This window comes from Phyllostomus discolor, chromosome 1 (assembly GCF_004126475.2).
Source record: "Phyllostomus discolor isolate MPI-MPIP mPhyDis1 chromosome 1, mPhyDis1.pri.v3, whole genome shotgun sequence".
NCBI lineage: Eukaryota > Metazoa > Chordata > Mammalia > Chiroptera > Phyllostomidae > Phyllostomus > Phyllostomus discolor.
In genome coordinates this window covers 107,404,975-107,422,615 of record NC_040903.2, presented here as the reverse complement: position 1 = coordinate 107,422,615, position 17,641 = coordinate 107,404,975, and the positions used below count along the sequence as shown (strand labels likewise).

Below are 17,641 nucleotides of genomic sequence, written 5' to 3'. Positions count from 1 at the left end.
ATGGATAGATCTTCCAAAGAATCAACAAGTATATTGTGGCACTGAATGACACTCTAGATCAACTGGACTTAATTCATATATACAGAATATTTCACACCAAAGAAGCAAAGTACTCTTCTCAAATGCTTATAAAACATTTTCAAAGCCAGGCCACATGGTAGGACACAAAACAAGCCTCAACAAATGCAGGAAGGTTGATATCTATCAAGCATCTTCTCAGATTACAACAGCTTGAAACTAGAAACCAATCTCAAGGAAAACACTCAAAACATTCAAAAGATGCAGACTGAATAACATGTTATTAAAAAATGAATGGGTTAACAATCAGATCAAGGAAGAAATGAAAAAGTATCTGGAAACAAATGAAAATGAATTCATAACCGTCCAAAAGTTGTGGGACACAGTGAAGGCAGTCCTGAGAGGAAAGTTCATAGCCATGTAGGCCTATCTAAAGAAGATAGAAAAATCACAAAAAGCAATCCAAACCTACATCTACATGAACTAGAGAAACAACACAACCAAAACCCAGAATGAGTAGAAGGAAAGAAATAATCAAGATCAGAACAGAACTGACACAGAAACTAAAAAACAACAAAAACATTCAAAGGATCAATGAATCCAGTAGCTACTTCTTTGAGAAGATAAACATAATTAACAAACTCTTAACCAGACTCATCAAGAAAAAAAGAGAGTGGACCCAAGTAAAATCAGAAACAAAACAGGAGAAGTTACAACTGATACCACAAATATATAAAGGATTGTAAACAATCAGTATGAACAACTATATGCTAAGAAATTGGACAACCTGAGTGAAATGGATACATTTCTAGACACATACAATCTTCTAATACTGAATCAAGAAGCAGAAAGCCGCCCTGGCTGGCGTAGCTCAGTGGATTGAGCGTGGGCTGCAAACCAAAGTGTCCCAGGTTCGATTCCCAGCCAGGGTACATGCCTGGGTTGCAGGCCATGACCCCCAGCAACCGCACATTGATGTTTCTCTCTGTCTCCCTCCCTTCCCTCTCTAAAAATAAATAAATAAAATCTTAAAAAAAAAAAAAAGCAGAAAGCCTGAACAGGTCAGTAACAACTAGTGAAATTGAAGCAATAGTCAAAAATTCCAGGCACACAAAAGCCCTGGATGGGATGGCTTCCCAGGCAAATGTTACCAAACATTTCAGGAAGAACTAACTCCTATCCTTCTCAAACTATTCAAAAAAAAAAAAAATTCAAGAGGAAAGACTCCTAAACTCTTTTTAGAGGTCACTACCATCCTAATTCAAAACGCAGGTAAAGACACAACAAAGAAAGAAAAGTACAGGCCAATATCTCTGATGACCATAGAAGGTAAAATCCTCAACAAAATATTGGCAATCTGAATCCAGCTATACATTAAAAAGATTATACACCATTATCAAGTGGATTCATCCCAGGGACGCAAGGATGGTACAATATTCACAAATCAATAAATGTAATACAGCCTATAAACAAAATGAAGGATAAAAATCAAATGATCATATCAATAGATGCTGAAAAAGCACTTCATAAAATCCAGCAACCATTTATGATAAAACATTCAGCAAAGTGGGGATAAAGGAAGCATAGCTCAACATAATAAATGCCAGAGATGAGAAACCTACAGCTAACATCATATTCAATGGGCAAAAACTAAAAGCTTTTCCTTTAACATTAGGAACTACACAAGAGAGTCTGCTTTCACCACTTTTATTCAACACAGTACTGGAAGTTTTAGCCACAACGGTCAGATAAAAAAAGAAATAAAAGGTATCCAAATTGGAAAGGAGGAAATAAAGCTGCCATTATACATAGGTGACATGATAGTGAACACAGAAAACCCAACAGTCTCTCCGTGAATTTGGAAAAAGAGCAGTATACAAAGTCAGTATTTGGAAATCAATGGCATTTTTGTACATCAACAACGAAATATTAGAAAGAGAAACTAGGGGGGAAAATCCAATTTACCATAGCAACAAGAAAAATAAAGCACCTAGGCATAAAATTAACAAAGGAGGTAAAAGACCTGTGCTCGGAAAACTATGGAACACTGAAGAAAGAAATTGAGGGATATACAAACAAATGGAAGCATGTACTGTGTTCATGGACTGGAATAATTATCATCATAAAATGTCCATACTACCGAAAGCAATCTACAGATTCAACCCAATTCCTATTAAAATACCAATGGCATATTTCACAGATCTAGAACAAATATTTCAAAAATTTATATGCAACCAATGAAGACCCCCAAATAGCCACAACAATCTTGAGAAAGAAGAACAAAGTTGAAGGTATCACAATACCTGATATCAAACTATACTACAAAGCCATTATAATCAAAACAGTATGGTATTTGCCTAAGGACAGACACACAGATAAATGGAACAGACTAGACAGCCCAGAAATAAACCCATGTCTCTATGGTCAATTATTATTTAACAAAGGGGGCAGGAGCATACAATGGAATAAAAATAGTCTCTTCAATAAATGGTGTTGGGAGAACTAGGCTGGTAAATGCAAAGAAATGAAACTAGACCACCACTCTTATACCATACACCACAATAAACACAAAATGGATAAAAGACATAAATATAAGCCATGGCACCATAAATGTCCTGAAGGAAAACACAGGCAGTAAAATTTCAGATATCCCACACAGTGATATTTTTGTTGATGTACCTCCAAGGGCAAGTGAAATAAGGGAAAAAAATAAACAAATGAGACTACATCAAATTAAAATGCTTCTGCATTGAAATAAAAAGGGAACCAACCATATCAAGAACATACTTGCCAATGATACACTGGACAAGGATTTAATCTCCAAAATATATAAAGAACTCACACAACTTAACACCAGAAAGACAGAAATCCAATTAATAAAATAGGCAAAGGACCTGAATGGAGGTCCTCTTCTTGAAGGAGGATGTACAGAGGGCCAATAGACATATGAAAAGATGCTCAGCATCACTAGTCATCAGAGAGTTGCAAATTAAAACCATAATGAGATACTACCTCACACCTGTCAGAATGGCCATCATTAATAAATCAACAAACAAGTGCTGGGGAGGATGTGGAGAAAAGGGGACCCTAGTACACTTTGTAAGAACCCTAGTTGGTAAGAATGCAGACTGGTCAGCCCCTGTGCATAACAGAATGGAATTTTCTCAAAAACTGAAAAGTGCAACTGTCTTTTGACCCAGCAATTCCACTGCAGGTAACATACCCTAAGAATCATGAATCACCTATTCAACTTAAGTATCTCTATATTCAAAGCAGAGTTATTTATAATATCCAAGTGCCAGAAATTTACTATATGCCCATCAGTAAATGAGTGAATCAAAAAATGATGGTATGTTTACAGAAAGGAATACTATGCAGTAGAAAGGAAGAACTCCTATCTTTTGTGATGGCACGGATAGAACTGGATGTATTATGCTAAGTGGATTAAGCCAGTTGGTGAAAGACAAATACTATATGATCCTACCCAAAAGGGGAATATAATGAAGAAAATAAACTAATGATCAAAATAGAACAAAAGGCATGGAAACATGGAACAGACTTACAGTGACCAGAGGGGAGGGAGGAGGGCAGTAATGGTGGACAGAAGGGGAAAGGACTAGTCAAAAACATGTATGAATGACCCACGGACATGGGCAATGATATGGGGATTAACTAACGGTATGGGGATTGGCTGGAGGAGCAGGTGGTGGGCTGGGCAGAGGAGCGCAAAGTATGAAAAATTTTGTACGATTGTAATATAACAAATTAAAAAAAAAAGATTAAGGAGAATGGGGAGGGGGGAAGATCTTGAGGGAGATGGCACAACTGATCTGACTACCCAATGACTTTTCAGCCCAAGACAGGGAAGCCAATAAATTTGTATTTACTCAATTAGGAATATAGTGTTCTTGGTACAGAAGGACCCAGAACTGTTTCACTGAAGAGTTTCTTTAAGGAAAGTCTGCCCAGGTTCAAGGATCAGTATGACAGGCATTTATGTTTCTTGAGGCAAAATTATGATTCAGGCCCTGAATCCTTAAAGATAAAGCTGGGGTCCAAATGATGCCATCTTCCGCCCCAAAGTGCCTACAATTCTTCTGGCTAACTCCCAAAACCTTCTGAGCAAGAACTGTGGATGAAGCTTGGATCCACGTGAACACCTTGTGGGATCAGAAGGTGCACAGAAGCCTACAGAATGGGGTGACATGGGCCCACTGGCCTGGCTCTCCCAACAAAGTGAGAGAAAGTGACAATTTCCTTTCACCTTACAGGAAGATGGAAAAACTCTCATTTTAAGTCTAATGTCCAAATATGTTAAAAAGGATTGCGGCACTGTTCCACTGTTCCGACTCGGCCACCACTGTACACAAGACGCACTTTTCCTGTGTTATGAAGTGTTGCTTAAAATAGCACAAGGACAATATATAGAAAGTCTGTGAACATTTTCAGCATCAGTCCTAAGATTTAATTTTTAAAATAAGTGATAATTCTTATTTTAACACTATTATGGAAATTATGAGAAGGCAAATACATGGTGTTGACTGATTTCTAAAAATATAAATTATTCTAGACATTACAACAAAAGAGCAAAAATTAATTTTATATGTATCTTTTCAGGGCAACCCACAAAAGTAACTGTGCTAGAAATCTCAAATGCATTCGTTATTTAGCATCAACTACTCTATTATAGAAACACTACATGTGCACTAAAACTTCTATTCACCATTTTATCAAGAAAAACACTCTATTTTGATTTGAAATGCATACATTTTGACAAACTCTGAAAACTAGCAACTTTTTATGAAAGATCACAATAAAAAATGTACATCAAATTTAATACTTAATCATTTGCCTTTCCTAAATGTGACTCATTTATTCCTATTCGAGTTTTAGGATATTAGAATACAAAAACAGCAATCTGTTCCATGAAATATCATTCAAAAATAAGGTCAGACATTCTAGCACTATAATCCAAAGAAATATTTCCTTCTCAAGACACACTTTTCCCCCCAGAAGTGTACAGAATGACAAAACCAGAAGTTTCCTTGACAGCTCATCACTGACAAAGCATGTGTCAAAGCATTAAATGCCAAGTCCTCAGACAGCCAAAATGTACTGGAAGGAAATACTATGGTGCAATTATAGTGCACTCATTTTTAACAAAACTAAAACCCTTAGGGTTTACACAATATATTCTGAAGGACAGCCTAATAAGCAATAGAGAAACCCGAATGGGTCTTCATTTGAAAATCCTTTTTCATCACGTTTTGAGTAGAAATACTGTACTTTCGTGATCCAAAATATACACATAAATAGCAAGAATTTAGCTAATAGGAAGAGAAGAATTTAGCTTATTCCTCTCACCCATGATTCTGGAGGCTAACATCTTAAAAAATTTCAGAATTCATATTTTCTATCCATATTCCACATCTTAGCATGCTTACTAGGAATACAGTTTTAGTATCTGCCTTCAGGAATACATAGGGGTAATGGATGGCTAAATTGTCTAACTATATACTGTGTCGAACTCTGGTCAATACCTTTTTTTAAAAAAATATTTTATTTATTTATTTATTTTTAGAGAGAGGGGGAGAGGGGGAGAAAGAGAGGGAGAGAAACATGAATATGTGGTTGCCTCTTGAGCACCTCCACTGCAGGGGGACCTAGCCTGCAACCCAGGCATGTGCTCCAACTGAGAACTGAACTGGTGACTCTTTGGTTCACAGGCCTACACTCAATCCACTGAGCTATACTAGCTGGGGCTGGTCAATACTTCTTAACAGTGTTTGCTGTGTGTGGCTCATTATAAATGTGAACTTTCAGAGGATGACTAGAGAAGTCTTTAATCTATTTTTTGATGGATAAATATTCCTTTGTCCTCAACTACTTGACCAACAACTACAAACTAAGATTTAAACCAGTTAATGTGCTGTGGAGGAGTGAAACAATGAGATGCAGAATGATTGTTTACTAAACATTTATTCATTGGCACATTTACACAGAAGGTGATGCTCCACATGACACTAAAAACAGATGAAATGAGGAAACTTTTTCCAGTGATTTGACCCACAATAAAAATATTAATGTTCCATTTTTCTAATTTCTAACAAGTTAATATAATATGAACATAAATACTTTTAAACTCACCACAAATATATGAATATAAAAGCTATTAAGGTTAAATTCTAAAATGAATACAATAGATTTTGATTTTGCTTTAAACAGAAAAATTCTTCAGATTAAAACATTTGAAATATTTAAAGTTCAATGCTTCTAAATGTCAGCTTGTGATTTTATAAATTGAACATGTTGGTTAAATAAGCTATGCCCAGTACTGTTCTTGTTACTGTTATTAGTTAAGACAGTCCAACAATTTGTAAAATATTTTTAAGACTTTTAAAAGAAAGAAATCCTATACAGACTCACTACAGAATTCTTTCTGATGAATGTCCAGGATGACTCTTTTAAATGCAAGACGGTGGAAAGTCAGCCAGTGTGGATGATGTTTGGAGACATTCGGCCTTTGGTCACAAACCTGGCTGACCCCCACCAAAAGCTAAACAGATGGAACAGTCTGAGTAATGGAGGAATCAGGACTCACAAAAATATACATTGTAATTTTGGTTCAGAAGCACAGAAACTCTGCAACTTCAGACTTGCCATTTAATTTCTTTGCTCTAAAATTCCCCTGACCAGAAGAAAAGGAGGTTGGCCTACGTGATTTCTAAGGATGTTTCCAAAGATTAATAACTTCTTTGATTCGTAGATCACAGTGGTTGCCAGAATGGACTAGATTCTAGAGACTGCCTAATGCTTTTTGCTTAAAGATGTGCATACTTATAAAATGGTGGTAGGAAAGAACGAATATCACAAATTGTATGATCTCAGCAGTTCCCAGAGAGGGCTATTTTAAGAAACAGGAAATAATAAAAAACAAAATAAAAATCACCATTGGATTTGGGGACTTTGTTCCTTTATTTGTTAAGTGGGGAAGTGTGGCTGATGACATCTGACATCCTTCCAACTCCAACTACCCTTCCTTTTCTCATCTATTTTTTGGGAGCTTCTTTCCCAGGATGTGCTCCCACATGAATGAGTCAGAATGCCTCAAAGCTCATTTCAGTCTACGTGAGAAATAATTTACATGAAAATTTACCCTGTTTGCATAAATTAAATTATTCCTTAATATAGTCAGCTAGAATTTCAATACTAAGTTCTAAGATCATGGAGTAATTACCACCACCTCCACTACTGTCTACACATGAGTTATTCTAAAAGCATAGAAGACAATCATTAACCAAACAAGATCTGTCTGAGAAATTTTCATGTACCTAGATACTATGCAAATCAATAAATACTATTACTATTGATAGACATTCAGTGCTCTAATATCTTATATTTGGTACCTTGTTTTGGCTTTTTGTTATAAGGTAACATCTTTTGTAGGATTTGAACTTTAAGGGGGAACTTACTTAACAAATAGTATTTGTGTGTTAGGGCCAATGATAGTGGAATGGGACCTAACAAAGACTGAGGAATTCTCACGTTTGCAAAACTACAGATAAATCTAAGTACATGCATTTCTCAGGGTAAAACAATATGGGATCCCTAGTTTCCAGTACAACATGTAAAGAAACTGTCTTAAGAAAATACCCAAATCATTCAATATCAATATGGCCTATCATACAATGTACAGAGTCTGCCACCCCCTAGGCCAAAACAGCATGCACAATACATCACAAAGCACACAGCTGAGAGGGAAGTTACTGCCCTGGGAGAAGCATCTAGAGTTTTAAAAGTCCATTACATCTCTAGCAGAGGGAAGGGGAAAAATGCCAACTACAATGCAAATGTAAGCAGACTAATAAATCCATGGCTAACAAAATCAGGGCAACAGACTATAAAGAAAGTGAAGGGATCCGCAACCCATATATACAGCATTTCAAAAGGTCACTAAAGGTGAATTTGGAGTGGGCTTTTTTGTTTGTTTGTTTGTTTTATAGTTTTAGTTTTTCGCCTTCCTCTGAAGCATCAGGGATTGGAGGCAGGACGCCGGTTACAGGAACTGGTGGACCAGTGGTGTGATTCAGTATGGCAAGTCCTATGTTCCTATAATAAAGGGGAAATTACAGCATATCACTTTGTATACACACAGATGCAGGGACACACGCACTCTCTCTCTCAAGGGCTCTGTATTTTCATAGATAAAAAGTATTTAACAAAGATAAAGTTTTACACCAACTCCAAGAAAATATGGGAAATCCAACAGCAGTGAAGAGAGAGATCATTAATAAGCAGAGATTAATGGGATAAATTATGTGCATAGCCTATCACCTAACTGGGGCACAATATCTTAGCATCCTTCCCCTGCTTTTGCTATGTCAGGCAGGCAAAAGGAAGAATGGTGACAAAATAAAACTACAGTTGGCTGGTCTAAATCCTATGTGTAACAAGATAATTGAGAATTTAGCAATTTTTCCAAACTAGAAAGCTACAGGGATTTAAGGAATAACACAGAAAATGTCTTATTCAGCAGAAACTGTGTTATCTAGCAGTCATGTTTATGCATTTTTCCTATCATGCCCAGCAGAAAGTTCTTTGAAGACAAAGAATGTTTCTATTCATCTTTCTATCTTACAAGAAAAGTGTACACAATGCCTGGTCAATAGAAGGCTTTCCATAAACATCCACTGATGAATGAAGTAAATTCTTCCTGTAGTGAAGCTTCAGAATGGAAACCTTAAATGTATTAGATCTCTACTTAATATAATAAAAATGGAGTAAAACTTAGGGTTTTACTTTATATTAGCAAAACATAGCAGCAATAAAAATGTTTTACGTCAGGTGTTATTTTAATCAAAACAGCTTGCTGTGTTTTAAATTTGAAAACTCTTCCAAGGTAATCCCAAGATGAGCAGCTCAGTGCATGCAAACAGTCCTGTGGCAAAGCAAGTCTTTATTAACTGGATCTGTCAGTAGAAGCTCCTCTGATACTGAGCAAGTGCGAACAACCTCATTACCCACTGGGGGCTGTGCACACAGCGTGGTGTTGAACCCAAACAAAGGATGCAAAAAACTCGTGTCAGGATTTAGAAATGAAGGCTTAGAGATTCAAGTAAAAAAATGGGGCTCTCCTATTAAGCGCAAACCAAATAAATGTGAGTATCTCATGCACATGTATATAAGTGGGTAAGGATTTTTTTCTCACCTTCTGAACAGTGCTACTGTGAATGACACGTAATTTTTCGAAGCCCCCTTGCCATAAACCACTGAATTTTGATTTTTTAAAAAATATAGCTTCATTTATTATCTCAAAAAAGCTAAGAATATATTGATCACTGGAAAATATTTCTATGGGATTCCTTTTTTTTTCCTTCTTCCCACGTCACAGGATCTGAAACTTACTTAACAAAATCAATGTATTGATTTCCTCTCTTCACATTAACACTTCCTGAGTGATTATAATGAACCTGCTCATTTCCTCTTCAAAACATGGCCCTCTTTTACATTAATATTACAATAATAACCTCTCCGTAAACCAATAAAAGCACTAAAATAAGATGTGATAAAGTTTTACCTGACTCACCCATTATCCTACTAAGTGCAGCATTTCTTGTGGGGGATTCATCAAGCCCCTCAATCCCACTGTAGAGGGAATGGGAAATTCTTCGTTCTCTGTCATCCAGCACTGTTTCAATGGGCAGCTCAGGTCCAGAGGGGCTCCCAGGTGACTTCAGCTGTAGAGAAAGGGGGGCAAGGGAAAGTCAGGACTAGAGGCCCATTAGCAGCATGAAGGGATTATAACAACTTGCCCAAGGCCTGCATCCAACTGGGTACCAAATGAACTAGAACTTTTCACCCTGGACCACAGTAATTTGTGATGGCAGCTCTGCCTAATGACCGACTTTCCATGCCACTTTACACTGTGCCTCCCATGAAGTTCTGTCAGTTTTCAACCACTAGAAGAAAAATATGTGTATTAAAAGCTTTTTAAAAAAAAATACCTACCTTGCTGCTTATTTTTTCAGCCTGACTATTAGTGTCTGTTGAAGTCAATTTAAGTTATGATTTAATTCAAAATTCTTCACAAGATGCTGCTCTGCATAAGGCATACTTTATCAGAATGAAAGCTGGAACTTAATGGACTTTTACACCTCTAGCATGTAAGTGCACAAAATAATAAGCGCACATTTGCATGTGTGTGCTGATAAATTTATTATCCACCATGTAAGACTTAAAGACCACTTGTCAGCTCAGGTGTCTTGAACAATACATTGCCCCTAAATTTCTTCTGCTGGACATTATGAATAATCACTATTCTCTGATTGTAATCTTAAGAATGAGACAGTGAATAACAGAGAAAAGCACTTTAATAGTATGCAAGCAATACAGAAGTGAGAACCAAATATTCTAACAAAGCAGGCAAAGATGCATATTTCGAAAACATACACAATCTACCAAATAAGCAAAGAATATAGGTCAAGTTCTGTCACCATGAATAAAACTGTATGTGACATTCTTTAGAATAGCAGGGTCTTATAAGTTATATTCTTCATAAAAACAATACAAATAAAAAGCCTATGTCAGTAAGGCCCTGAAACAAATCTGTTTCGAGGAGGAACAAAACACACTCAACAACACTCCCCACAATGCAGGCTCTGAGATTAGCCCTGTGGACTAATATCTTAGCACAGGCTGACACTGGCTCAAGCAGAGGGAGAGAGTACTGGGGCGCAGGGCAGCGCAGCCCAGCCCAGCCCAGCCCAGCCCAGCCCAGCCCAGCCACGCTGGGGAGGAGACTGCACTTTCCACACAGATGAAACCACCACTGTCACAGTTCTTTCGCCTGAACAAATTATGATTTCTCTAAGAAGCTATCATCTGTTTAATATAAATGAGATATTTAATGAAGTTATGAATTGTAGACTTATCTCTCCCAGTCTGATAAGCACTGGGGAGATTTAATGCATTGAAGGGTCAACACAATTACAACTGGAGGCCCGTCAAACTGCAGGAGAATAATAAACTCGCAGTGCCAGTGAATTACACTCAATAAGGTTTAAAATGTGAAATGAGGATTTGTTTTATTAGTTTTTTTAAATTGCAGATTACAACTGACAGCTTTACTGAAAAGTAAATGAAATATTCCAGGTCTCTGATATACACAAATAAAAGGGCATTTTCTGAAATAATATTATGTCTAAACCGCAAGGAACTTTAGGGAGATAAAAACAAAAGCAAACAAAACAAATACCCCACACCTTTAAAAGCAAGTGTATTTCAACTTTTAAAATGAGCATACACACTAAAGAGACCTGCTGTGCAAGGTTCCACACACAAGACCCGCTTGCTAGGCAACAATTTATTTCATCATAAGACATCCTTAAGTTTGCTAACTACATTTAATTGAACTATGTAAGTGCAATTTTCTACATGATAAAATTTTTTCAAGCCCCTTCATGAGAAATCCCTAAATATCCCAAGAGGCTACTTTAGAATTTTATAAAGTTAAATGAAAATTATATTTAAAAAATACATGCAGCATTTCTAGAGAAAAAACAGTAAGGTGCCTGTTCAGATAGAACTTGACCATTTTCCTGGAAAAGAGGGTGCACCTCCCCTGACTCCCTACCCATATCTAATTCGCATCTCAAAAGACAGATTTAAATGAAGACATCAATTGCCTCCTACATCAATATTTGACAAAGGATTCAATGCCTTTTTATTTCCAAAACAAAGCAAAACCTGGTTTTATAAATCTTTTTAAGATTTTATTTTTAGAGAGAAGTGAAGGGAGGGAAAAAGAGTGGAGAAACATTAATGTATGGTTGCTTCTTGCACTCCCCCTACTGGGGACCTGGCCCGCAACCCAGACATGTGCACTAACTGGGAATCAAACCATTTGGGTTCACAGGCCAGCACTCAATCCACTGAGCCACGACAGCCAGGGCAGTAATTATAAATCTCGTGATTTGCGTACTAGTAAGGGAGCAATGGGTAAGTGATGCTCTAGAACATGGAGGAGGAGGAGGCAGTGGCGGCGGCTGTGGCCAAGCACAGTGGTCCTGGGAGGGCAGCCCCATCTTCTACAATTTGGGCTGCTACCACGTCCTTTCAATCTCCTTAAAATAAACCTTTATAAAAATTAAGCTTCATTGGGGGAAAAAAGGAAATAAACTGCAATTTTCACTTTGTGTTTGTTGTTTAAAGTGCCAAATGTTCCTCAATCCAGCTTCATTCAGTTCCGAGCAGCTGTATTATGCTGCATCTCTCAGCCCTGTCCCCACAGAAACAGGAAGGACTTGACACGTCCTGAAGACAACCAGCTCCAGGTTGCAGCAAGACACACACGTTGTGTAGCAGTGTGCAGTGATACGGTCATTTTCTAAAACATCATGGTGATGTCTATCCATTTACACTGTGTATACACATTTACATTTTGATAGTGTCAAAAAATATCTTACACACTTGGACCAAACCATTTATTTCCCTTTGCAGTCACTATCCTCATGAAATAATAAGCTAAGTGAATAATTAAGATTCAAGTGAATCAATATTTATTATAACTATTTACACAGGCAAAGAAACTGGGAATTATCTCAATCTCTAAAACTAATGTAAATAATATGCTCTTTAAAATATTCAAATGATCTTAGATCATTTTTATAATCAGAAAATAACAAATGCTATTGAATAACAAAAAACTGGATGCTGTCCAATGAATATGCTTTTCATTATGTACTTGGCCTTCTCTTTTTTCTTCGGAAAAGTTAAAATCTATGTTTCTTTTATAAAACAAATGCAATTTCTATGGGATTTAGTGAAATCTCATGTTGTTTAAAATATGCCTCAGTGAACCAAATGGCGTCTTTCACATAATGAAAATGTATCTCACCATCTCAACTAGCAACACTGAAAAGCTATCATACATATGGCCTTCCCCCCTCACAAACTTAGAATTGGGTCTTACTGAGTATTTGGCATGATCTCATTATTCGATACTTCAGTGGTCATGGACTTATTTAATCTATGTTCTCCCCAATGCCTGGCACAGAGCACACTCTGGGTGAACAATTAGATAAATATATTTACTTCTAAGTCAATGACTCAGAGTTTCCTTGAAATGGTTTTGAGATCTTATACACATTAGGCCACAACAAAGGAGGCCTTTAAAATTCATGAAACTGCACAGTGTTGAAATAAAAAAAACTGACCTAGATTCCAACTGCACATTAAGAAAGTGCTCATATCCGAAGGTCAAGTGAACACAAAACAATGAAGAGAAAGAGTTTAGCTTTGGAGAACAGCAGCTGCAGTTTTAGGGTCCAGTTTCAGGTTTTGCTTTCATGCAGGACCACACAATTTCCTTTCCTTCCGAATGTAGACAACAGCAAGGATCTGAGAAGTAAAGAAAGCTTCCCAACTTATTCTGCCTGCGTGTGGTGGACCCAGACTTTATAACGGACTTTATCAAATACTAGAGCCTACGCTTTTGTTGTATATTATGTCCCAATACAACTAGAACACAAATTGCCTGAACAACACAATCACAGTCAACTAGACCCTCTCACATGCATAGGAAGAATGAACACCTTCCTTCTAAATTACTCTGTCACTACTTTGGCCTTGCAGCTATTAAGCAAATCATTTGACCTCTCCACATTTATTCCTTAATACAGAAAATGAAGAGAGCCATAAACAATGTCTTAGGTTTCTTCCCATTCTAAGAGGATTAACCCTAGAGAGAAAACTCATTTTAAAGCAGTGCTTGACAACTAAATCCTTCAATATGGGGTCTAAGACAAAAGCTCACCTGGTCACATTCTCTTTGGGTACAAAGACAAGCCTTTATATGAAATCTCATCTAGCAGAGATATAATGTCTAAAAGCTATGTTAAATTATAATAATTTCTACTGTAATATTAATTCCCTTAGAACATTTAAAATAAGCATAATTCTCATACACAGGTTATCTTCATATGTCAGGTGTTGGCTCCCATTTCCCTCTACTCTGCTACAAGGTAAATACATCCTCAAAAATTCTTTCTCTGTGACACCAATGTTTCTGCCTCTTGCCTTATGTATTCTTTATTTTAGCATGCTATATTTTACATCCCCATAACTATTCTAGATTCCTTCACTTTTAATTGACTTCTTATTTCCTTCTTCACTTTTTTCATCCATCCCTGCAACCCTCTCCCATCTGGCAACCATCAAAATGTTCTCTGCATCTATGAATCTGTTTCTGTTTTGCTTGCTTTTTACATTCCACATGTAAGTGAAATTATATGGTATTTGTCTTTCTCTGTCTGACTTACATCACTCAGTGTAATACCCTTTAGGGTCCACCCATGTTGTTGCAGATGGCAAGATATTGATCTTTTTTATGGCCTAGTCATGTTCCATTGTGTATGTGCACCACTTCTTCATTCATCATCACTGATGGACACTTAGGCTGCTTCTATAGCTTGGCGATTGTAAATAATGCTGCAATGAACATATGGATACATATGCCTATTTGAATTAGTGTTTTGGGTTTCTTCAGATAAATTCCCAGAAGTGAAATTGCTGTGTCCTTCTTTGTCTCTTGTTATATAGCCTTTGTTTCAAAATCTACTTTGTCTTGTATAAGTATCGCTACCCCTGCTTTCCGCCCCCATTTTCATGAAATATCATTTCCATCTCTACTTTCAGTCTATTATGTCTTTTGATCTGAAGTGGGTCTCTTGTAGGCAGCATATATATGGGTCTTGTTTTCTTATCCATTCAACCACTCTATGTCTTTTATTGGAGCATTTAATCCATTTACATTTAAAGTAACTGCTGGTACATATGTAGTTATTGCTATTTTACTGTTCATATACATATGTATATATTTTAATCTTCCTAAAGAAGATCCTGTAACATTTCTTGTAATGCTTGTTTTGTAGTGATGAATTCCTGAGGACTGGCTGTGACTACTGCGAAGGAGCTGTTGCAAAGGGGCCAACCCTACAGAGCAGAATTCACTTTAGTGGGACTTGGGGCCTACTGAATCTGCACTTTGGGAGTGTCATTTTTGGAAGTGGTCGGATGGTGCTCTGGTGGGGTCTGAAGCTGGCTACCTAGTATGTTGGTTCTGGAGTCTCTTGGGAGGGGCTTTGATACAACTCAAGGTCAGACATCTATACCCTGCCTGGGGCCATCCAGCACGAGATACAAAGCAATCTGCATATGGCTGCTACTTGTGCTGGCCTGCCAGGTTCCCACTGGAGGAAAAGCTGTGAACGGAGTCCTCCTGCCATTAGTGAAGAGATTGGGGTCATTAAGCAAGGGGTACAGGGCACAGGGAGGCCAGACACTGCTTGTTTGGGATTTGTGAACTTTTGGGAGATATTAGGAAAGTCCACAGCAAGAGCCAAGACAAGTTGTTTGTATGGAAAAGCCACTGGAAGGGGTTTGGGTGGGCCTGCAAGTTGCATGGAGTGGAGTCTCAGGGAATCAACAGGGTGGGTCAAATGGTGTTAGGTTGATGGAGACTCAGATGTGGTGCCTACCTGCAAGTGCAGGCTGAGTGGGGGAAGGTTCAGCAAAAGAACAATGGCCTCTGACAGCTCTTCTGTCTGGGAGAAAGCTGCACCTAGCTCTTCCCTAATGCCAGACAATTAATTTTCTCCCTGTATGTTCCTGGTTCCTTTCAAGCTGCTACCTAGTGCTGGAGCTCAGAGGGAGTGAGTTCAAGTAAGTCTGTGTGTGGGCCCTTAAAGGGGTTAACCCCTGGGACTCCAGAAGCCCTCCATCTCATTTAGCGTCAATCCCTGCTGATTATCACAGCCAGAAGTTATGGGGACTCCTCTTCTTGGCACTGGAACTCTGAGCTGGGACAACTGGTATAAACATGGGACCCCTATCTTCTCAGGGGGAACCTCTGAAGCTGAGACATCTCTCTCAATTTTTAAATGCCACATATTGGTGTGGGATCAGCCCATTAGGAGTCTTTGTCCCTCCTACCAGTCTTGATGTAGCTTCTTGTTTATGTCCTCAGTTGTAGGTCTTCCTTTTGGCTGGAATTCAGGTTACTCTGAATGACAGTTATCCTGTAGTTTAGTTGTAATTTTGATGTGGCTGTAGGAGGAGGCAAGTACTGTATTTGTACCATCTTGATTGGACGCCTGCTTAGTGTATTCTTGTCAATAGAAAAGAATACCAGGATTTAAGAAATGTTTCTCCAGAAAGTTAATCTATCCTTCAGGGGCACAAAACAAGGAGCACAAAAAAATGACTATTTTTTTCCTCTCTTTTTATAAAAGAAACAATCACTGCTTAAGAAATGTTTGAACATATACTTCAGAAAGAACATCAGATCTAAGAAGAAAAAAATTCAAATTACTGTTAAAATATTAATTTTGTTACCTGTTTGATGGTTTTCTCAGAACTTCAATCTCTAGTGGTAACTAAGTTACCTTTTACTTCTAAAACTGCCATATTCTCTAGGGTTATTTCCCTCACTGCTCAGTCCATATTCATGGGTCAGTTGTGGGTTGGACACCAGTGACCCAGAAACAGGGACATGGCAGACGGGTGAGGTCCCAGCCACCTCTGAATGTATTCTTCCAGCAAAAGAAAACCAAGAAGGAAATAGTGATAGTGTGGTGGCAGCTGGGTAAAGGTGAGTGCACAGGACTAGGGAAATACTTTGGAGAGACAAAACGAAAACCTAACAGCTGTCTTTGCTAGGATAAGGAGCAGAACAAACCCCTGTGGGGAATCTGGAGGTAGGACAGAACATGCACATCTGAGACATGTCAAGCAGTACAGAGGAGCTGGAGCAGAGGGACAGCTGCCGAAGCACAGGTACCAGGTTCTGCGTGACCTGTGGGTGCTGAGGTGAAGATTGGCACCAGTCCTAGAGAAGATGGAAGGCTCCTGAAAGGTTTTCAACCAGAGTGACATGATTAACTTGTATTTTTAGAAAAACCTGCAATATAGCAGAGTAGAGAAAGGCATGAGAGAGAGCTCCTGACTACAGAGAGGGCCTTCAGAAGCACAAGCAGAAGCAGCAGCAGCAGTGCGTAAGTCCAGTGAAATGATGGGCATGAATGTGGGCAGTATCAGAGGGATGGTGAAAAGTGCTGAGAAGACAGAGATGCTGCAGGCAGAGGCTACAGACATAGTAAAAGGCTTCTGAGAGATCAAGAGTGATTCCAGATCTCTGGCTTCGACAATTGAAGGAATGATGGTGTCATTTATGGGGGGGGGGAGTTTAGGGGTGACCAGGGTGGATGAGGAACTGGCTTTTAGAAAAAGCATAAATAAAGCTTGGGGCACCCTGGAATTTGGGGCCTGAGAGACACACCAGTGAATACACACACCATGGTGAGTTGAAACTAGAATAGAGTTCTGAGCTGGAGACAGGGTTATGGGGCTCAACATAATATAGGTGGTATCTATAAGACCAGGAAATTGAAGTCACCCAGGGACCATGTGTACAGGAAGAAGAAACAGCCCAGGAAGAGCTTCGAAGAAGACCAACAATAAGGGAACAGGCAGAAAAGAGGAGAGAGGGAAGAGTCAGAGTAAAGTAGGAGAAAAATGGGGAGAGCATATATCAAATGATTCAAGAATGGGGTGGTATTCAAAGATT

The 17,641-nt window shown here is 38.2% G+C and overlaps 1 protein-coding gene across 25 annotated transcripts in view; it reads right to left on the bottom strand.

The window, feature by feature from the left end:
* PARD3 (par-3 family cell polarity regulator) overlaps positions 1-17,641 on the bottom strand; it is a 689,179-nt gene that overhangs the window by 267,154 nt on the left and 404,384 nt on the right. For 16 of the 25 annotated variants that reach the window (XM_036017299.1, XM_036017347.1, XM_036017963.1 and 13 more), the window contains one exon: positions 9,596-9,755. In XM_036017299.1, the coding sequence (XP_035873192.1) occupies positions 9,596-9,755 (160 nt within the window). The remainder of the gene's footprint in view (positions 1-9,595; positions 9,756-17,641) is intronic. The other 9 variants (XM_036017369.1, XM_036017418.1, XM_028506902.2 and 6 more) reach the window with 1 other exon arrangement.